The 24,654-nt window shown below is 33.4% G+C and overlaps 1 protein-coding gene and 1 pseudogene across 1 annotated transcript in view; both read left to right on the top strand.

Moving 5' to 3' along the window:
- Nucleotides 1–482: 482 nt before the first annotated feature.
- LOC131066874 (probable mannitol dehydrogenase) lies at nucleotides 483–18,123 on the top strand (annotated as a pseudogene).
- Nucleotides 18,124–19,245: 1,122 nt separating this feature from the next.
- LOC131066929 (large ribosomal subunit protein uL14mz) overlaps nucleotides 19,246–24,654 on the top strand; it is a 29,810-nt gene continuing 24,401 nt past the window's right edge. The window contains exons 1-2 of the mRNA XM_058001826.2: nucleotides 19,246–19,401; nucleotides 19,521–19,697. Of these exons, the coding sequence (XP_057857809.1) occupies nucleotides 19,544–19,697 (154 nt within the window). The 5' untranslated portion in view covers nucleotides 19,246–19,401; nucleotides 19,521–19,543. The remainder of the gene's footprint in view (nucleotides 19,402–19,520; nucleotides 19,698–24,654) is intronic.

Here is a 24,654-nt window from a genome sequence, read left to right on the forward strand (position 1 = left end):
GATCAAGAAGAAACTGAATCAGAAGGTGAAAAGAAAGCTTTGAGAGCTAGTGGTGAAAAGTCAAAGGTTGTAGGAGTGTCTATTTTCAAATCCATCAAGAAACCAGTAACTAAGTTTACAGTTTTTGAAAAGATGTTTACAAGGAATATGGAATTCTCAAGGGCTTGGATAAACTGTATGATAAGTTTAGTGAGGATGGACAAAGGCAGATAGAAGATGCAATTGTTTTTATGATGAATAAATATAGTAAAGACCTAATTGAATTGCAAGGGCGTATTCCAAATTATTTGTATGATAAGATTGATGCAAGATGGTAGCCTGCTATGAAACATGATAGAGAATTTATTGAATATATTCTTAAAAATCTGCAACCTAAAGCTACAAGAGATGAGATAGATGAAATTCTTGTAAAGGCTAAATCATCTTTAAGATCAAAGAAAAGGTTGACAAGATTGTTAATTTGTGAGACCCAATTAGTTCACATGGAAACTGAGCTGATATTGAAGAGATTACTGGGTTTGATTCCTTATGAGGAAGAGAAACTAGAGAAGTTTGAGACAGAAGATATTCTGGACAATGTTGATATTAGTGACTTTCAACCTGATGAAATTGTAATGGGAGACCAACTGGTAGATGATCAACCAGTCAACACACAGGCAAAGATAGTTGTCATTGCTAATGATGACACCAATACTAATGATGTTGATGCAACTGATAATGTAAATGTGCAATTTGATGATGTGCAAATGTCTGAACAACAACAGGGACATGAAGAGAAGAAAGAGAAAGAAAACAAGAGTTCTGAAGAGCCGCCAGTACATACACAGAAAGTTGGTACTCATCTGCCACCAGTAAATGATAGTGAAAAGAATAAGGAAGAAGAAAAGACAGAGGATAAACTTGAAGAGCAGAAAAAGGAAAAAGAGAAGAAAACAAAGAAATCTGAACCTAAAGTGACACCTCTATCCTTTACTTCTAAGAAGAAAATAGATGATGATAAGGACAATGATGCATTGAGTATACAAGGACCCATTAATATGGATATGTTGAGTTCTACAAAATTAATGAAGATTGCCACTGCAATGCAATCTAGAGCAAAGAAGAAGAGAATGAGGGAACAATAGAAAGAATCTGAGACAATCAAATATGCAGTTGAAATTTTGTCAAGCTTATTACTGGAGACTGATACAAACAATATTGCTACACCAATTGATAAGCTAGGTCAATTGGTTAATGATGCAGGCGAATAGATGAAATCATTTGAGGATGCGACATATGTTTGTGTAGAAAAGGAGTATAAGAAGCAAAGGATAGAGAAAATAATGAAAGATATAGATAAAGCTAAAGTTTCTTTAACTATTAATAACGACCACTTGATGGAAGCATTGGAGACTGGTGGTAAGAATCTTTCTACTGTGGAAAATTTTTCTTTATTTTATGATGATTTGGTAAAGAAGAAGGAAGAAGTAGAAAAAGAACTTGAAGTTCTAAGTGATTCATTTAAGCCCCTGAATGATTCTGCAATATACTATGGACGGTCGGTTGTTGAACTTCAACATAAGCTGAAAGCTTATGAAAATGAACAAGTAAAGAGAACAACATCCCTACAGGAACTACAAACATAGTTGATACCAAAGGTTGAGATCTTGCAAAGAGGATATAAAGAGTCAGAAGCTATCCTTGCTACCCCAAAGATGAGCACTATAGATTCCATGGAGGAGCTTGCTGGGAAGATGAGGACACATGTGGAGATAACTGACATTATTTTGGAGACCTGGCATAACGATGTGAAGCAATTGAAATCTCATTTTAGTAATGCTTTTTCTAAAATTGCATTGTAAAAATATTTTGAACTCCTATATTTATATATGCTATGCAATTTTGATGTAAATGTATTTATCTTTTCATGCATTTACTGTCCTTTGTCATTGTTGTCAAAGGGGGAGCAGTTGTTGAAAAGAGTCAGTCAAAATTTTGTTAAGGAGTAGTAGTATGAGTCTTGTAATGGTTTAAATTTTTGTAAGAGCATGCAATTGATGGACTTGTAAAGCACTCAAGCGGTGAATCAGTGACACAAAAAAAAACTACTTTAAACACTGATCGGTAGAAATACTTAACAAGTTTGTTAAATAATATGCATGTAATCCAAAATGATATAACAACATCCACAATAAGTAAAACATCCACCATAACACAAGTGCCTATACGTGGAAAACCCAAATAGGTAAAAAAACATGGTGAGATGGGACACACAAGTTAATTATCTGCAGTAATAGATAACTGATCGGTTAAGGTCTACAAAGTGCTCTGCTAGGAGTGAATCCTGTCAAAGATCCCAAAGCTTAGTTAAAAGGTAGTACCTTGTAAAAGGTAGTACCCTGTAAGGAGTAACCTCGGTGGAGGATTTCTGAATCCAAACTAATGGGTCACCTGGTTAGAGGATTTGTATAATGAAGCTTGTTAGAGCTTACCCGATTAGGGGATTTTACTGTTGCAGTGATTAGAAAACAATAGGTGGTGTGATCTAGTAGTAGCACAACTTGCTTGTATAGATCCTCTTCTACGCACATAACATATCTCCTTCGCTCATGGAAAATAATTCATTGTGATGTCAATATATAGACATTTAGATTTCATGTCGGCCTCTAGAAATCATATCACAATTACTTAGGTGCATTATGTCTAGTCAAACAATCATAACACATCACAAAAATACCACCAAAAATTGTCGGTAAGGATAACTCATCATGACTACTGATAACTCATCACATAATCAATGAATACCAGTTGGAACAATCAATATCGGTTAAAGTTAAACATATAAATCATTTATCCTTTGATGCTCCTTTGATAATCTCCACTGGATCTTCATGTTGATGTCGAATTATGTATAATCACTAGTTGTCACCATGTACCGGTTAGATATAAACCTCTAGTATACCAGTTGTAATATAAACAACTTTGAAGTCACACCGATAAACAATATGAACAAATGTGTGTGTATGTGTTTCATCAATGACAACATATGATGAAGTTAATCATTACAATCATCATCAAGCCAACAATAATTGCTAAGCGGGAGTATGTGTCATGAATTGAGTCAATTTTTGTATTGCACACTTAGACAAAAAAAAATCTTAAGTGTTGCCATCAATGCCAAAGGGGGAGATTGTTGGCTTGATGTTGATGTCTTTATGTAAAGAATTGATTGGTGACTTGTTTTATGTTGTCATTGATGGCAACTATGTTTTTATAGTCACATATGTCTTGTAAGCCAACCGGTAAAGCTTAACCGATAGAGAAGACAGTTTTATAGTAAACTGACAAATAAGTCCTCAGCTAGTTAATTGGAACAAAGTTGCATTCAAGCAACTGATATAGGTGATTGATGAAGAGTTGGATGATGCGGTTTTGTAAGAGTGATGGAGACAAGTATTTGGTGCTATATTCACAACTGCATTAGCAAATTTAACAGGATGATCAAGATTTGATATATAGAGCAGGTTATTTGGAAGAACACTTAACCGGTAGTGATAAAGTCACTAAGATCGGTAAACCAGTATAGTTTTATTTTATTTTTGGTTTGTTATGTCGGTGGCTGACATAAGTTCAGCGTGTAATGTTAGTTTGTCTAGATTCATTGAACTTGGGAAATTGTTCCAAGGTTATGAGCCAACTAAGTTGATGTCTATAAAAAGTGCGATGAGTTATGAATGCATGTATGAGATTGAAGGCAAATATTAAGATTATGATTGTGTGGTGATTAGTGAATCTATGTATTGATGTGTTGTTGAAGTTTTGGAGGAACTGAAGCGAATCTTATCAGACACAAAAGTGTTATATGAAGATCATTGAATTGTTGTTATCCTAACAGTTACAACAAAAAAATCCCTTAATTGGGTAGGTCCTGACAGGCCTTAATATGTAAATCCCCTAACAGGGTAGCTCAATATCTTAGTTTAAATCCTCTTGCGAGGTTGCTCTTGTAGACACCTAAAAGTTGCACAATGAATTAAGTGAATTTTTTTCATTTAATTATTCTTAATTCTTCCAATTAATTAAATTAAGATTTAATGAGTACCCATATTCTTCTAAGCCATTTAATTAAATTCACATTTATTAAACACTCCCCCTCTTCTAGCCATTTTAATTAAATTCACATTTTATTAAAAATATCAATTTATCCCCTTTCCCATTTTAATTAAATCTACATTTAATTAAAATCTCTTTTGCATTTAAATAAATCTAAATTTATTTAAAAATCCCCCCACTTGCATTTTCCTACATCTCCCACTTGCCTCCTAAACCCCTTCTAGATTCTTCCAATCACTTCCAATTTAGCCTAATTCATCTCCTAATTATTGTCACATTCCTAAGTAAAGAGAAGTCACTTCTCAAAGCCTCCAAAGTCTTTGAAATGCATTAAAGGCTTTATGTCCTCAACAAGTTAACCCTCAAAGTCTTCCTAACCATTAATGGTTAACTCAACCTTCTTGCATGATTAGAGAATTTCTTTCTAACTCAACCCTCATCTAACCCAAGAGTCTCATCAAGAATTCATGGGTTTAACCTTGGTTATCCTATTAACCCTTGCACAAGAGTTTACCCCTTAGGTAAAACCTCTATCCAATGGATAACCCCAACTTAACCATAACCTTACCTCCTAAGTTAACCTTCATGTCTCCTCAAGCATTTAATGCCTCTTACATCTCCTCTCAAGCAGTCTCTTGTTGACAATTGTCACAATTTCATTGGTGAGAATTGTAAACATGGATTGATTAACTTTCAATCCCGACCCTTGTTAAGATTATCCAACCTTGACCATCCATTGCCCTATTTTCCCTATAAATAGAGCTCTCATTCTTCATTTTAAATATAATCAAGTCTTTGTGCATCAAACTTATAGTCTCATAAGATTAAGCATATTATCTCTCTTTGATAGAATAGCATTTTAGATCATTTTGATGGCATTACAAACTTAGATATATCATGTTAGCTTCATCTTGGTATCATTTTCATACTAGTTTAAGCTTCATATCAATATCTTGCATCCTATCATCATCTAGTTTCATATCTAAATCATCACTAGGATCTTGGTTGCATTCTGTAGTCACATAAATCCGTCTATTTGATTAAATAAATATTTGCTATTTACTTGATTAAAAATCCACTAGCCATCAGTTAATTAAATTAATATTTAATTAATTCATCTTCAAACATTCTCCTATTAATTAAATAAATTATTCAATTTATTTTAATTAATTTATTCAACCAAATTCACACTCAATTAAATGAATAAATAGTATTTATTTAATTTAATCATCTTTCCTCTTTTAAATAAATGAAATAAAATATTTATTTAAATCATTATTCCCCCCCACTTGCATTTTCCTACAAATGCAAGTTGCAACCACAAGTTGAAATAAATTAATTTTATTTTAATTAAAATCCTATTTTCCCTCACCCACCAAACCCACTTGCATTCCTAAACCCCCTTCTAGATTCTTCTAAACCCTTCCTAATTAACCTAATCCACCCCCTAATTATTGTCACGTTCCTAAGCAACTTGGAGTCACTTCTCAAAGACTTCAAAGTCTTTGAAAAACATTTAATGCTTTGTGTGTTCAACAATTTAACCTCTAAAGTCTTCCAAACCACTTATGGCTCTTACATGATCATTTATGGTTAACCCCTAACTCAACCCTCATGTGACTCATGTGTCTCCTCAAGCATTTATTGCTTTGACTATGGTTATCCCTTTTACCTTTGCACAAGAGTTTGTCCATTGGATAAAAACTTTATTCTTTGTATAAAGAATTTATTCACTCAACCCAACCTTGACTTTAACTCCCAAGTTAACCTTCAGGTCATGTCAAGCATTTAATGCTTATTCCCTCTCCTCTCAACATATCTCACATTGACACTTGTCGTCCTGGGATTGGGTTGAAAGTCCTCACATGGATTGAATATCATTCAATCCCGACCCTTGTTGAGATTACTCAATCTCAACCATCCATTGCTCCATTTTACCTATAAATAGAGCTCATATTCCTCATTTTCAAATCCTCAAACATTTAGCATTCATAGCCATGATCCTAAAAACTTGTATGCATTTAATCTATAGTGAATTTTAGAGAGAGCATCTAGCATAAATCACATATATTGTCATTTTGGACTAAAATAAATCTTAGTTCATTTCATAATATATCTAATTAGTTTGTTTTACACTTGCATAGCATAGTTAATCATCCACAATCTTGAACCTCCATAAAGCATCCATAGTGCAAAAAGCTATTGAGAGCTACACTAATTTGGAACTTGGAGAGGAGAGGAACAAAGGAGAAAGAGCTAAGAGCATGTTAGAAGGCATTTGGAGATGCCTTGTGATATTTGTTTCCCTAGTTAAATACTTTAGCATGTTTTTAGTGACTCTTTTGATATGCCTGATTAGATTAGTTTTTGGTTGACTAGCACTAACTTTGATCCTTGTTTCTTGTTGTTTTTGTGTGTTATACGACCACAGGTTTTAATCTAACACTTGTCCATTTCGCAGAGCATCACATTCCATTTAGATCTTAGAATCATTTAAATCTCGTTCTTTAGGTTGTCATCTTAAAGAATCAAGTGCTCTTCCAAGCTGAGAGCCACCTTGAATCTTGAAGATCCTTGGAGATAGAGGAACATGGAACAATTTTAAAGAGTTTAGATTCATTTAACTTGTTTTGATTGATTTCTAACTCTAATGCATTGTTTCATGTGTGTGTTTGAATTGTTTTCTCCTCTTACAGGTTGATACCACATTCCAGGCATACAACTCCTAATAGGGCTCATCATATCAAATCCCTTCACCGGGTGACTCCTAACAGGGCCTGCTCCTAATTAGGCATATTTGCAAGACCTTAATCAGTCAACGATTTCTATTCTATAGATAGTGAATCTTGTGGGTACTGACTCCCACTGTGGTTTTTTCCTTTTGGGTTTCCACATATAAATCATTGTGTTGTGGTTGGCATGTTTTATGTAGTGTTTGCTTATGTGATTATTTTCCTTGCATGCACATTGATTTTAAATTTGTTAAGAGGTGTAATCAGATTCTTAAGATTTTTGCTTGCCCTGATTCACCCCCACTCTCAGTGCCTTATAAGTTTATCAATATAAATATCCAATGTAAGTAAAGACATGTATATATGTTAAATGCAACTCTAAAGAAGAGCTAATCTTCAAAGGGAAAAAGAGAGAACTAGGATGAAAGATCACATATTCTGCTTAAAGAAATAGATTAATCATAAAAGACATACCATTCCACGCAAGAAAGGATATCAAAACATGAAAAATGTAATCCTTAAAGGGAACAACGACACTTTAGATAGAGAAAAAGGAAAAGGATAAGATGCTTACCCCCCAAGTATAGAGGCAAGAATGAACCATGTTGCTGCCCCAAGATGTTTGGTATTGAAAAATCATCACCTCTTATAAAAAAGAGACCCAAATTAAGTTAACCACTAGTGTCATAGGGTGAGGAGCAACACTGAGGGTGAGAAGAGTGCTAAGGTACTACTTTCTCACCAAGAAAGAGAGCAATATCAGTTGAAAGATCTATTCGATCCCTATCAAATTGTTCTTGAACAAATTCCTTAAATGCTTACATTTTCCAAGAGAATGAGAACCACCATGATGAAAAATACAATTCTCACTACCTTCTTTATGCTTTTTGCTTAACTTTACAAAAGGAAAAACAACATTCTTATTATACTTTAATTTTCAAAAGATTCTAGTTGCTATTCTTTCTTGATCATCAATAGGATTAGGTCTTGTCTCTTATGATGTAAGACAAGGATTGTTAGAAGAAGGATTGTCATCTATGATTTTAACTATGCATCTATCAATGAGTCCTTGCATTCCATTTCGAAAATCAGGACAATCATTGGTAGTGTGATCATTAGTTTGGTGATATGAGCAGAAAGGAGTTTTTGAAGAAGAAGCACTTTTAGATGAACGATAAGTTTTTTCTCTTGCAAGATGATCCTTGGAGTCTTGAATCCTGATGAGATCATCCATAAAAGAATTATAACAATGTCCTAGGCCTTCTATGCTAGCTTGTGTAGAAGGGTTTATAGGGAATCTAATTCCTTGTTCAATTTTTTTCAAGTCCTTGTCCTCTAAAACCTTATTTTGATATTATGTTAAAGCCACTCCTATAAGAATCTCTTAATTGGAAAGGAGGGGGAACATTATAATAATTTATTTGAAATATGTAGTCTAAGTGTGTTTGGAAGGAATAAAGGGACAAGTAGATGAAAAAGGAATATCTTGTGGAGGAGGATTTTCCTTTCTATCATCATGCATATCCTCTTTGGTAGATTGGGAAGGAAGATCCTTGTCATCTAAGGCCTCAAATTTTCTTAATGTTATGTTGGGAGATAGATCATGAACAAAATTCTTAACATCACCTTCTCTATATATGTTTTGATGACTGAGATAGGCTTTAGGAGAATAAGGAGGACCTAGAGAGATAAAAACACCAATATTTTGATTTGCCCCCCTTGCGCTAGGGTATGTTTATGAGAAGAAGATGCTACCATGTTTCTCTTCAACTCCATTAGAGAGATCATTGATAGGAGTATTAACTTGTTCTTCATTCACATTAGATACCCGAGGATAGGTACAAGTATTAGGTTTTCCATTAGCATCTCTAGGATTGGAACTACAAAAGCTTTAATATCATCTAAATATGCAATGCATTCTCCTAAAAATATGTCAATAAAGAAGCATGCACTATAAATAAAAGCTTTGAGATCTAATTGATTGAAAGGAAGCAATTTGGAGATTCTAAAAATGCAATATGCCAAAGTGTTATGAATGAAAATAAGTAATGTGAAATGAAAGAAGCTACTATCCAACAAATGATTATGACAAATGTAAGTGAAAGGAAAAGTAATCATATGTGAAATATAAAATAAATCAGATTTATTAAGTGTCATTATTAATGTTTAAAATCATATTTAAAAATTAAAGTGATGAATTATGCAACCCATAAATCCAATTAACTAAAATAATTTTTTTTTTTATGAATTAAACCTCTAAATATATGTAATTTGATTAAAACAAGATCTATGAATGAAAATTTGAAATTTAAAATCTTTTTAAATCAAATCTAAAATAATTTATCCAAATTAGACAACCCACAAGCTCAATTTTAGAATTTGAAAATTAGGGTTTTTGAAGTTAACCTCTAAATTTTTGAAATTCAGTTGTAAATTAAAATTATAATTATAAATTTGAATTTTAAATTGCACAAACACTCAGATCTGAGAACATAAAACAGAAATAAGGGTGTAAGGAGTCTGGCTCACCAAAATGTAATGGTGAAAATATTAGGGTTTCCAGCATAAGGAGGATAAAAATCGATAATTTTTACTCAGGGACCATCACATTAGGGAAAGATAGGAATTAGATAGATCGAAACCTAATAGATCTAAATTCTGATCTAACTACAAGACATATTGAATGAGCCTCTTCTTTCCATTGAGTTGAATTGATTTGTCGAGGATGCTAAAATTAGGGCAAATGGGTTGTAATTGAAGTAATTATGCGTTAATAGTGAGCTACACTCGTCAGATCGAGCCACGAACCTGGATTTGAGGATTATAAGAGTATCTAGACCTGTTCCTAGAAGGAGCTCTTGATTTGTTAGGACTGTAGTGACAGTCACTCTAGTCCTTCACACTTTTCACACTCTAATGAGGGATTAATTCATCATTGTAAATAAAGCCAATTTTGAAGATCGCAGCTCCGTACCTGTTCATGCACATAGCAGAGAAGACAAATAGGTTGGGAATAGGGGTTTGCCTCGGTTTATGAATTAACCTTGAATGAAATATTGCAAATATTGAAATAAACAATGGAAAGATATACCTTAGATTTGTAATGACTAATAATGATGCTTTGCTTCTTGAATGTAATCACATATGTTGCATGAAATGGCATGAACATGATAAAACCCTAATCACACACACATTCTTGCATATGAATGATGTAATTTTCTCCATAATGGTTGAATGAAGGAAATGCAACCTTAAAGATCTCTGGAAATGCTTGATGATGAACGTTTCAATGCTTGAATGCTCGATCACTTGAATGAAATTGCTAGATATGAAATTAGGTTGATCGAATTATTTATATAGGGGATCCTAGGTCAGTTTATTGAGTAGGCTGACCTCTTATGGTCATATAGAGCCATCAATTTCATTTCCCACCGAAGAGATAAGTCACATCCTCCCCTTAAAAATTGGTCCCATTAAGGGGTACCAGGGCACTAACGCCTTGGTCCTCCTTAATCAGGGACCTCAAATTAGCCCCAACGAGAAGGACATAGCTCCAGAGGATCAATTGGCAAGTGTATGTGGCATAAAATTTGGAGTTAAGGCATTGGATGGACCCAAATAGGAGATGAGAAGGAGATGCGCTAAAGTACGAACACAAACATGAGATGTATATTGGCCTGGTGATAATTTACGACTCTACAAGTCTATGTTGTTTCATGATGTTTTTTATATGTTTAAATGTAGAAAAAAACAAAAAACAAACAAACTTTAAAACACTCTCTAAAAGCTAAATAATAAGGATTAATAAATGAAGAGCTAACAAAAAGTTCACCAAGGCAAAGAACAAAAATTAATCACAAAAAAAGTGAATTTCAAATTCAAAGAGCAATCCAAATATTGAGTGAACTCCTAACCAAGTAATGCCTCTTTGCCATTAGAAATTTAGTTTTTGTCGAGGAAATGGCTAATACATGAGGTTAGGGGTGCACTTGGGTTAAGGAAAGTTAGAGGCTCACCTTTGTAAAGAAGAGTTATTTTCAAAGAACAAAGTCAAAATTGCACTACCAAATGGGCCCTTGATAAGGTAGAATCAAGTTGACAAGTATCCACCTATATAAAGAGGAATGATTTGATTTTTCAAAAGGCATTGTGAGATGCACACTTGACAAGGAAAAATGATCACTCAAAGCTTGAATAATTATTTTATTGCCAAGTGTACTCCTCCCAAGGGAAAAGGGAAACTATATTTTAAGTTTGAAATCACATTGATAGGTATGCATTTGTATGAAAAAAATAAACAAAACAACTTTACATTGACCAGGGTGCACTCGTATTAAGAAAGAAAAGTCAAAATTCCCTTATCAAGTGCACACCTAAGTGAAAGGAAGTGGCAATTGGTTTGAAAAATCCAAATGCTTGTTGAAGTGTGCAACACTATAAAGGGAGTTTTATTGAAGTGTTTGAGATGCAAGGCCAAAGTTCAAGATGTGCCTTTAATAGACATGCATGTGTGGTAACACAAAATCAAGTCAAAAAGTCTATTGACATGGACATTATTTGTTAAAGAAGTTCAAATGAGGTCTACTACATATATACAATTGCACACTTAATAAGGATAAAATCAATAGTTGTAATTGTCTTATTGTTGTGCACACCTTGAAAAAGGATTTTGTCATAAAGTTTTAAAAATGTGTTTGTCATGTAGTCAAGTATGTTCACACAAGATTTAAAACTTTTAATTTGAAAAAAAAAATGTTTAACATAAGACCTAAAAGGGGTGAAAATAAAATCAAGAATCCCTACACCAAGGAATGTACTCAAATTGCAAATTCAAAGGAACTTGCCATAATTTTTGAAAAATGCTTTTGTCATGAGGTCAAGCCTGCATGCATGAGAAAAAAAATCTTAAATTAGATTTATCTTTGAAATCCCATTTGCAAAAATATTTGAAAGGAACAAACTTGATAATATTATCAACTAAAAATAAACCTTTGAAATGCCATTTGCATGACAAATTTAAAAAATTGCAAACTTAAATAACCTTGACCAGTAAGTCAAAATGACGCCCCAACAAAAGATTATAGTTCCCATTAATATTAAATGTGTTCATGAACATAAAATTTGGTACTATTCATAAACACCTTAGATTCATTTTTTGCATAGATTTAAAGAAACAAAAACCCTCACACATTCAACTTCAAGGCATAGAATATTGAAGAAAACCATAAACTAAAAAATTCATAAAAACATCATTAAAGAAGCACCCCAAAAACAAAACAACCTTCAAGCTAGGAAACAAAAAGTAGAGGTAAATAAGCAATTACAAAACCACAAATTAAATAAGCACCCACAATAGAGGGTCTTATGGTTCATTGTCCCAGTGAGGAAATAAATCCTCACCTAAGTCAAAAACGGCTTGATGATGACCTAGCAAACCAAGCAACGATAGAATCTATTTCATTATGCCAAAACTACAAAAAATGTTAAATGAAAAAGCATTCAATAGGGCCAAATGAGAAGTAGAGAAATGTATATCATAAAATTCAATAAGGAAGAAAAAAACTTCATACACCCCAGCAAACACCATCGTTGTGGAGAGGAAGAAGTAGCAATAACCCACCGTTGACAAGCATTGCTTTGGTGGAAGAGGTGTAGAATATGGTGCAAAGTTGAGCATGCATTGATGCTTATTGAAATGAATACACAACAGTGATGAACATGGATTGGTGCCTATTGAGACAAGCACTTGAGAAGATGCTTGTAGGCAGTGGGGTGTGGGTGAGTAAGATAAGCGAGATTGTGAAGCATTAAATGCTCAAATGCTTTAAAATTTGACACCATCAAAAATGAGTAAATGGGAAGGGATATGTAGTTAACTTGGTTGATCAGAAGGGATATAGTAAATGACACATGATAAATGTGAGGGAATGGGCGTTGTGAGTGGTGATTTCCTTGCTCACAACACAACATGGAAAACATAGATTAGTATTATGTCACACATGATGATGGGTGGTCCCAACCCAAAATTAGTTATCCATCCAAACAAACAACTATTTCACTCATTCAACCAATCACATATGTACATGTGAGATGTTGCATCCACATTAACTGAATGAAATTTTATGGATCCACCATTAAATTCCTAACTTGACAATTCTTATTTAACATCGAGAGGTGGCACCAAACTTTCTTATTCGTGTAAGAAAAAGAAAATATATCATAAGACTTATCTAATAAAAAATGACATCTTTCCTTATCCAATTGTGCACTAGCAATAAAATATTGCATGCAAATCTTAACTGATAATTTCCTCTATATTTCATATCAATTCTTTGATTTCCTCTTTCATTGTTTCAAAACCTACAGAGAATGAGACACATAATGCGATATAAAATTGGTATGACCCTATTTTTGTATGAATCAATTACAAGAATTGATGGTATTAGATGCTATTTGGTTGCACGATTATGGGAAATTAACTACGCCTTTTTCTCATCTCTGACAGTAACAATCAAATAAATCACTAATTTTTTTAAATTTTCTTTTGCCTATGATTTTGGGCTTTCTAATTGCTATTTTGAGCAAAATGATGTGCTCGAATTTTAGGTAAATATCTATGATTTTTGTCGAAACAATGCCTATAACTTTCAACAATTTCTATAAATTTGGTATTAACATACAAATATGTTATTTTGAAGAAGTCAACTTGAAATTGATTTATTTTGATACTTTTTATTTTAGAGGGATATGGAAGGAGGGTTCAACATCTCTTGTGGTAATATATTCTTTTGCAGTTGCGTGTTTTCATTTCTTGACTATTCAATCTTCTCTTCAATCCACAATTACCTTAAAAAGTCTCTACACTCAGTTCTCTATTTACAATTTTTCCATTCCTTGGTGGATGGGATTGGAAATGGACATTTTAGTTTTTTATTCTCTTAGTAGCATCAATAGTGCTATGATTGTTTATGAACTATTCATTATTTGATTTATTTGGAGCCATGAGATTCATACATCTCCATATTTCACCAAGTCTTTGCTTTCACCATACACATGATTGAGAAATTGACTCGAGAGGGTAACATCATTGTGTAGATTTTATCTATTATTTATAAAGAAATTGTGGAGATTAATTTATAGAAGGCGAAGGGTTGTCAGATCACAAAAACGAAAAAAAAGGATTCCTTTCCTTGTCCTCTGAATCATATATTTTTCTTTCCAACAAAAATCTCGAACCCTTACTAAATTTGTGTGTGCACAGTTCTTTGCTTCGCATGCCCATTAATGTTGGTCTAAGAATTTCTTCACGAGTGTGGATTTTTTGGCCATAGCTAATGACAAAAAAATAGGACATTTTAATACTAAGTAATAGTTGTTAAATTATAAAAAAAACAATAAATTTATTAAACTTGTTTTTAAGAACATTGATAAATGGATTGATAATGATAATAAAATATTATTAACTATATTTGCTTGTACATAAAAACTCAAATATAGTTTTGTTATCTTTTCAAATTTTCAAATTTTTATTTACATGATAAATATAGTATACAATCTTTTGTTATCTTCACCATTCTATTTATTATTGATCTTAAAAACAAATTAAAGTTTTTTTATTGATATTTCTATAATTTAACAATTTCTTTTATATCTCTCTCCAATGATAATGATAAGTATATTAGGAGAAAAAATACAATAGATCTATGAAACAATAAATAGAAACTATTATTTTTAAAACTCACAAAAAAATAGCAATCATTATTTATAAGAGGAACATTAAATAACATCCATTATTTATCAGAGGAACAATAAAAAGCAACCCTAAACTTGAACCTAATTAAACCCTGACCCCAATCCTAACCTGAACCCTAAATCAAAATGAAACCTAACCCTATTCCTAACTCGAACCCTAAAATAAAATGAAACATAACTCTAACCTAACATTAACTTTGAATTTTACTCATAGGGAAGCATATATATTATAGGAATTTATTAGCGAAACATGGAATTTTGTAAATGATTTCCATTAAATACATAAAAATAAGAATTTATAGGAATTTCTAAGAGGAACGTGGAATTTTGTAAATGGTTTTTGTTAAATACATAAACATGAGAACATGCATCTATTCAATAATTATTGGAGACAAAGATGTTAGAACATGCAATCGAGTAATAATTGTTTATTCATGTTCAAAATGTAATAATATTTTGCCCATGTTTTTATGACCTAAGTATAAATTCTACAAATGAAGCTCCTACAAGAGTTATTCATATTGCAGCATTGAATCCTTCCCAGGGTAGATAGACAATAAATGCTAGAGTTACTACAAAGACTCGACTTCACCAGTTCAACGACACAAAAGGAGATGGGAAAGTTTTTAGTTTTGAACTACTTGATTTTGATGGTAGTATAAGAATTACATATTTTAATGCTATTGTAGAACAATTTTGTGATTGCATAGAAACTAAAAGAGTGTTTAAAATAACGAAAGGTATACTCAAACCCACACAAAAGAATTTAGACCATTTAAAGAATGATTGAGAAATTTTCTTACAATGTGATTCCATAGTTCAATTATGTTTAGAGGGGGATAGCTTGATATTGAATCAACACTTCAATTTTAGACCAATAAGTCAACTTGGGGACATGCCAAACAATTCTATGGTTGATATCATTGGTGTTATTTTATCAATCAATTCAATAAATACAATATTCAGAAAGAATGCCACACAAAATCATAAAATAACTCTCCAAGTCAAAGACATGTCAGGATGTATAGTGGACTTCACCATGTGGGGTGGTTTCTGCAAAAAAGGAAGGACACTAACTCCAATTTGACTATATGATTTAGGAACTTTTCCTATTCTTGTTTTCAAGGTTAGACAAATCAATGATTTTGGTGGAATATCTATGGGAACAATCAACACAACCCAACTTCTTATAAATCCAAATATTTCAAAGACACAATAGTTGAGATCTTGGTTTGATGCAATAGGGAAGAACCTCACTTTTCATTCTTTTACAAAGGAAATACCATTTGTTGCACAAGTTGAAATGGCTACAATTGTGGTACAATTTAAGGATGAAGGACTTATTAGATCTAATAAGTCTAATTGGATTGTGATAAGACCTACCTTGTCTTTCATAATGGTGGACAATTTTTGTTACACAACTTGTCCATTGAAGATTGAGGGTAGGCAATGCAAAAAGAAGGTGAAGAATAATGGAAATGGTAATTGGTATTGTGTAAGATGTCGTGAGAGTTTCCTTGAATGTGATTATAAATATATGGTTCAATGCAAAGTGCAAGAATACTAATTTTACTCGGGTCACTACTTTTGAAGAGGTGGGAGAACAAATTATGGGTTCTACAACAATGGAAAAAAAATAGATTGAAGCATGAAGAACAAGATGATGACAAGTTTGGAGACTTTATACAAAAAGTCATTTTCAGTAAATAAATATTTAAACTTCAAGTAAAAGAAGAGACTTATAATGATAAGCAAAGGGTTAAATGCACACACCTAAGAAGAGAAAAAAGTGATTATTCATTTGAAAGTAAATTTTTATTAGATTTTATTGCTAAGCTGTAGGTTTTATTACATTCAATTTTTTGCAAGTATATTTATCTTGTAAATGAGGTTTCAATGTATTATCAATTGATCAATGCAATATGGTCCTTATATCCATCTTATAAATAAGGCTTCAATTTATTATCAATTGATCAATGCAATACGGTCCTTATATTTGCTCTAATTGATTTATATAGTAAATCTTGTCATTTGTTAATATGTATGAATGTTATTTTAAAAAAAATTTGATATATATTAGCGTCATGAATTTTATTACACCAAGAGGCATATTACACTCACATACAAATGTAAAAACCTCTATCAATAAAAACAAAAATCACTTAATTCAACGTCCATCTACACTTTAGAACATCATGTTGAATGCACAAGTTTATCTCTTCGCTAAACTAAAACCTATGAGTGAAGGAGTGAAGTTATCCATAAAAGAATGGAAATTGTACATAAAATGGTGGAAACTATGCATGTACGGGTGGAAAGTGTGGGTGAAGCGATGAAAAGTAACCATAATAAGGTGGAAATAAAGGTGCAAACTCTGCATGAAGTAGTGAAAATTGTGCATCAAGATGTAAAGAATTAGTGTCCAAAATTGAGGGGCAACAAAGTGAGAGATCACAATAGGATGTGAGCCTTTACGACCCTCTAGATATGTCAAGCGACTTCATGGGTTTTGATAAACACATAATGAATTTGAAGAAATTTTTGCGCGAGGATGGAGTGGGGTGCATGTTGGGCAACTGCCATAAATATAACAGTTGTGAAAAATGTGTAGAGCAATATTGTGATAGAGTTATTTGTACCTACAACAACACAAATGTGGACGATTCTATCACCTATGGAGGTTACTCATATTTAATGGTTTGCATCTAGAAGCAAGTTAACTTACTGAAACTAATAACCCCATCTTTTAAAACATTTAATTGAAAATAATAGGTTAAAAATCAAACCTCTTCAAAGTCGTGGGATTTATGATATGTGACCGAATTTACAATTAAGGTGCTAGAAAGCCCATCATTTGATGCAGCCACCCTGTTATGCATGGCATAACTAGTTATAACTGCAAGATACACTTTAGAATGATAGAGAAAGGAAATCATTTAGGCGTATTGGGTTTTAGCTATCTTGGTCACATGGCAGTTAAATTTGACAAAGCTTTTACCCTACATGTGACCATCATCATTACATGCCCAAACAAAGAAAAAGAAGCCAAAGAGGTTTTGTGGGTTGATGAGCTCCTTATTAGCAAAGATGCAAAGCAAATGAAGGAGACAACTAAATCTTCAAATTACATTATTGATATTGTATCAGCTGGTCATTCTTTGCTGCCATTACTCAATTTGCTAAAAATTATTGGAAAACTTGTTGCAGTTGATTTTTCTTCTAAACTCATGGTAATTCCAACTCCTAGTGTTAATAACGGTAAGCAATTCATCTACATATTGTGAGTTCTTACTTTCTTGTTACTCAATTGAAGTTGAAAATATATTAAATTTGTAATCCTGATGTTTTCAGGTCAAAGATTTGTTGCAATAGCTATATTGGTGAAATTAAAGAAATATGGGACATGATGGATTTCTTTGTAAAACACATCTCATGCAAGATAGAAAATATATCTTTTGATTTTATCAACATAACAATGGAAAGGCTAGAGAAGGGAGATGTTAAATACCACTTTGTTATTGATAATGCAAAGAGTTCAAGGATTTAAACTATAAAGCAAGATCATTTGGTCTGCAATTTAGGAGTGTTTAGAGATGAAACTTGTTGCATTATATTTTTTTTTGAATTTTTGAATAGTAAGTTTGAGATGATGTTATGATCTACGCTACTCAGATTGTTATTTTATATGCCTCTTTTGAACAATCCCAAAGTTTTTTTCTTTTGTTTTTTGGGATGGCTACTTTTATGTATTTTCTTTCATTTATTTGCATTTAATAAGTTAAAAGCGAGATTGTTAGGTTATTGATTTTTTGAATTGTAATGTACAATAAGTGAAATCTAATACTTCTATATTGTTTATCAATTCCAATATTTGAAGGACTTATTATCTTTAGGGTTTTAATCCACAACTTATTTTTCTAATTGACAAATCTAATACTTCTATATTGTTTATCAATTCCAATATTTGAAGGACTTATCATCTTTAGGGTTTTAATCCACAACTTATTTTTCTAAGTGACAAATCATAAACTCTTCCTCTAAACAACGACTATGGGCTATATAAGTTTGACATGTTAAATACCTTCTTTTTGGATTACAATTCCAAGATGATTTTAAGATATTATTTTAAGATTTAGAATTTTAAGGTTCAAGAAATAAAAAGCTGATTTGTTGTTACCATTGATTGAGAGTAATTGTAATTAGTTACGAATCTTGAATTTTAGTGATATTAATAAAATTTGTATGAAGATCTTTTTAGAAGTTTCATCTTTAAATATCTACCTTGGGTCATGGATCATGAAAGTTTTAAGTCTTAAATATTTTTTCTTGTTTCTCAAATGAAAAATCTAATAGAAGTTAAGTCCAATTGTTGTATTTTAGAAATCAGAGTTATCATTTATATTTTAATGTTTAATAAAATTCATTCTATATGTATTATCTCATAGATAAATCATAACTCAATTAAATATCAAAATGCACATTTAATAAAATTGGGTGAGATTTCTTCTAAAAAGTTATTTTTTAAAAAAGTATTATATTCTTTTAATTTAGATTTCATCTTTATGATTTCAAATTTTTATAATTTTTTTCAAGTATATACTCTTTTAATTTACATTTCATTTAATAATTTTAATTTTTTTTAATTTCTATTTTAAAACAAGACAACATAACCAGCACGATGAGAATGGAGCTGATGATAACAGAGAATGCACTATAAGAACATGCCGTATGCTGCTGCATAGACTCTGCCTTCTGCGAGAGGAGTTTTTATCGCGCTTTTGCAAAACGAGAAAATCCTTCAACAATTTGGATCCCCTCTGAATTCGTAAGCTTTATTCACTATTTTTTTCTCTTCACTTGTTATTATATACAACACCTTCAAGTTTATTGAGTACAGCGTTTTTTTCTCCTCGATTTTGTTTTCCAATTTGATGATTTCGTCAGGAGAGATTAAAAAAGGAGGCAGAATGTGGAGACGGGCAGCAACCCATCTAGAAACCCTAGCTCTGCTTAAACAGCGCGCAGCTGTTCCAGGATCTGGCGGCGCCCAGTATTGCCACAGGTTCCTGTCGTCATCATCGTCGTTCGTTCAGTCTTCGGCTACTCCGTTTAACAGAACAGGTGCTCTTTTTACCAAACATATTGCCGCTAAATTTGCTCATTTTTTCTTCAACATATTGGTTACATAGATTGCAGTTTTGTTAAACATTGCTCATTTATTTCAAATTCGTTAATTTGTGCCCATTTCTTTGCCGCATTTTGATATTTTCTCTGTTTTTTTTGGTTTGATTTGAGTTTGGCATTGCATTGAATTTAAATGGAACGAGTAAACGATGGAAATGATAGATGAATGGGTGCGACAATGAGATTTTTTTAATAGGGATCATTAAATGGATCTAGAGTTTTTAATTGCTTGGGAAAAAAAAAAGCTTCTGTGAGACTTATATTCATGAAAGGTTTTATTAACCCAAGCACTGTCCATCTTACATCTCCATTTGGTATATGGTGCTATCTGTACGTAGAAACTATGCCTTCTTTGTGGCATTGCTCCCTCGTTGCCCTCAAACCAAGCTTGGCTTCTTATATCACTTAGGTGCGCTCAAACCGAGCTTTTTTCATTTGGGATATCACTTTGTTCTTAGCCTTTAGCCATGGTTGCCTGTTTTGCGATACGATGCTGCCCTCTACCCAAGCTTGTTTTCTTTGGGTTATTACTTTGTTCTTACCCTTGAGCCAAGGTGGTTGTTTTTTACGATGTCAATCTGCCTCGTCCCCATGCCAACTTTGTCTTTTTCGGGATGTTACCCAATCATTGCTCTCAAGCCAAACCCTTGGCGATTTCACTCTATCATTGCCATCAATTCAAGCTTGTTTTCTTTGTGATATAACTTTGCCATTGCCCTCAAGCCAAGCTTTGTCTCCTTTGTGTTTTGCTCTCTCTTTGCAGCCACCAAGAGCTAATCAGATTATCCAGATTCTATAATTATTAATATATTTATACAGGTAATTGTAAGTTTGTAACTTTCACTTCGATATCAATTAATACTAGGAAATGGACCTTTTCCAGTTTTTTCCCCTAAACCAATAGAAGTTGGCATTGAGACACCCACATGAAATACCAATTGAGGTTGAGGCCAAAACAAGAACAATGAATAATGATATGTACTATTTAAAATTGTATGCACATGGCAACTGGTGCCAAGAATGCCTGGTTAAACATCCAGTGTTAGAATTGTGATTAACAGACATTAAACAAAGGAATCCTTTTTTGCATGCGTAAACTATCCAATATGAAGTTCTAGTATTCAAGTCTTAGTTTATGCCAGAATAGAGTAATTACAGGTTTACTATCTTAACTTCTCGAGGGTGCATTGTTTAAATAAGAAACATACAAAACAAAAAGACCCAGAGAAGGTAAGTGCCCTGCAGCTTGTCTTCTTGAATCTGCAAAAGTGAGGGAATGCCCTTTTGGTCTAGAGCAGTCAGCTCCTGTTGTGATGTTGTAGACATCATGGTCATAAGAGCAGCCTCCTACTATGCTTCGCAGAATGCAGCATCCTTCTTTGAGGGGTGGCCATGGCCTTTCTTAACCTTCAACAGTGAAGGAAATTGGGCTACTGGAGAAAGCACATCTTCCGATGAAAGTAGTGCAGGACTGAGGCAAGGTGCAGGCCATCTCTATTGATGATTGACTAATCTATCTGGATGACCATTGGTAGGCATATGCATTCAGATATCTCCTTAGTCTACATCGGTGCTTGTGAAATACTTTTACCTTACTACCTTTTATCAGGGATGGATGAGGGAATTTATCTTTAATACAAGGGAATGCTCTTTTAATGCAAGAGAATGTATAGTGAAACTCAAATCACATATATTCATAGAAGCCATATCTGATGGCACATTTATTCTTTGAAGCCACGTCTGATGGGCTTGTTTGAAAACACCCAGTGGCGAGCATCATCCTGGGGTGGTCCATTCAAACACAGCCATATTAACAGGCACAACATGTTTGGTGACCTTGAACTTGGGTCATTGTGACAATCGCTTAACCTTACCATTAGCTTTTGGCCTGCTGGACTTAGCCTCCTTCGTTGGAAACTTCTTTTTTGAATTGATAATAGATTACCAAGAATAGAGCAGAAGGTACAATACAATTTACAATATCAGAGACATTGTCTCAAAATAGCATTACATTACCAAACAAAATCAATGCTGCAAATCAGCTGCTTCTGTTCTGATCAGGTGACTCAAATTTACTTATCATGCAAATCTCTGAAAGAAAGATGCATTTCCAGTGCAAAGAAACTGAAAACCCACTGTCCATTTGCTGTGATCCCAATGCCAAGAAGCCCTGAACCTGTATCATACTACTACCTAAGAGCAACATGCCCTGAACCTGTATCATATCACTGCCAAAGATCATCTGCTTTGCCCAAAGGAAATAGATATATCACTCCACCTCAGAAAGAGTGCCCAAATCAGACCGTATCAACTGTCAAAAAGCATTTATACAGTCACTCACTGAGTAGGTATTCCAATCAGGACTGTAACTCCGTGTCTCAGGCAATTTCTAGTCAAAAAGAACAAGGGAAATGTAAAAAGGGTTTAGATGTGAATCTATGGATTTCCATCTACGTATACAGGATGTATATTGTAGATGTTTATACACAATAGAATAATTAAGTTGTTAGCTAGGCTTCATGTAGATGTTGACAAATGTCTAATGCATATGGTGTGTGGTGCAGGTGGGTGACACAACACCAAGTGTCAAACCGATAGTGTACTAGTTGTATTGTTATATCATGTGACTTGGATGTTGCTAGATGTGTATGGTGCTATTTGTATTGTCATGACTTTTGGTGCAGAAGATGCCACATGTTGTGCATGTATGGTAGCATAATATGTGGATGTTCCATGTGTTGTGCATGTATGGTCTGACTTGGCACAAGCATGTGTAGCCTTGTGTAGGGCCACACTATGGGCACAGGCAATGCTGCATGGTTGCGTGCAAAGTTGTGTGAATAGTGTTGTCTGGAGATAAGTGAGTGCTACATTGTGCGCATTGAGAAATGTTGAGTGCAATGATGAAGTTGGTACATGATGCTCCACTAGGATCATTCGAAACACCTTGAGGAGTGATGATTGGTAGTGAGTCGAGGACATTATGCATAGAGTTGCCAAAGAGTGTACAACTTAGTTGAATCTACATATTGTGGATGCACATGTTGAAATTTAGAATAATTAAGAGAGGTAGTTGAAGATATATCAACCTCCTTGTTGTAAACCAGCATAACCTTAGATTGTGCATTTGAAGAACACCAAACCAACTATTTTCACCTTCACTTTCTAGTCCTTGACAATCAATGAAACACTAATCAGGAGTGAGAAAGGAAAGGTAAATTTGCGCCTAATTGGTTAGGTCTGTATGTCATTATCGCTAATAGTGGATTATGTGCATGCAAGTTAGCCATGCTAAATGGATAGGAGCTTAATGACCCATGAATTTCATGCATCTCAATCCATTTCATACCTAAAAACACTAAGCAAGATGTAACATGTCTTCATCTTTTAAAAATAGAAAACTTCTTTTCAATTCATTTGTTCTCTAATGTTTTGTGCATTGTTGATGTGTGAATTGACGATGGTGGGTGGAATGGATGGGATGGTTGCGAGGGATTTTGGGATGTATTCTTCAAGGATGATGGGTCCCCAATTTGTTATGTTGAAGTGGTTACCAAAGAAGAGTTGACATGTCAAGATTCAAGATGTCTAGAAAGCATGCTTCAAAAAAATTTCCATGGAGCTGGGAAATGAGGATGGATATGATGGAATGTTGATGAGAGATGACTAGTAAATTGCAAAGGATTTATGGGATGAACTTGCTCCCAAGTGAAGGGTATTTTTAGGTAATAAATTTACTTATGATGCTTGAGAACAACTTTTCATCAAGGTACTTGCCCAAGGCGCAAGAAGAATGGTTTTCACTATCAGACCAATGTTTTTCTCTTTATTTTTTTGGTATGAAGGCATTTGAGATGCATGATGTTCATGGGGTCATTAAGCTCATGTCCATCTAGTGTCACCAACTTGTATGCTTCTGATCCAAATTTAAGAATGATGACGTATAGGCCTAGCAAATTAGGCTCAAATTTGCCTTTACTTTCTCAGTAAGCTCAAATTTGTGTTCTGTTGATTTTTATTGAGCATGAGATCACCAGTTTCAAATTCTCTGTATTTAATGTGCTTGTTGTAGCTACTACATAGCTGGTTTTGATATGCTTGCAAATTATTCAGTGCATTTTTATTACCCTATTAAAGAATCTTCAGACATCTTTGCTTGGTCCTATACTGATTAGCTTAGATTAGATCCATTTCTTGTGGTGCATACCTTGTTGTGCCGGATGCTAAACTAGTTAAATAGAGACTAATAAAAATGCATCCTAAGGTGACCCTTCTTAAAAAAGGATTACAAACACTTCTAGAGGTTAAGTTTATTTGACCTATGGACTAGTTTGAGTGGATTTCCAATATCATTTTTGTCAGAAAAAAACCCACAAACATTAGTCTGTACTGAATTTTGTGACATCAATGAGGCATGTCCTAAAGATGATATTCCTTCACTCGATATTGAAATGATTGTCAACCTAATAGAAGGCAATGCAATGCTGTCACGTCTCTTATGGACAATTTTTCAAGATATAACTAGATTAAAATTGGAGCCAAAGATCAACATAAAACAACATTCACTACACTTTGGGGGACTTTTTGTTGCCAAGGCATGCCTTCTGGCTTAAATAAATGACTATGCAACTTATCTAAGAGACATGACTGTTAAATTCAATGACATGCTTCATGATATTGTCAAGGATTACTTGGTGACATATTGGGTAAATTGAAACCTAGAGTAGGCTATCTTGCCATTTTATGATGGATTTTTGAAATATTGAGAGAATATAAGGTTTGCTGCAATCCAATTACTGGTATCACATTAGGAAAATTGTTGGCAATGTATTTACATGAGTTATTGAATTTGATCTTGCAAAAGTCAAGGTCATCATAAACTTCTTCTTGAAAT

Source organism: Cryptomeria japonica, chromosome 9, assembly GCF_030272615.1.
Source record: "Cryptomeria japonica chromosome 9, Sugi_1.0, whole genome shotgun sequence".
NCBI lineage: Eukaryota > Viridiplantae > Streptophyta > Pinopsida > Cupressales > Cupressaceae > Cryptomeria > Cryptomeria japonica.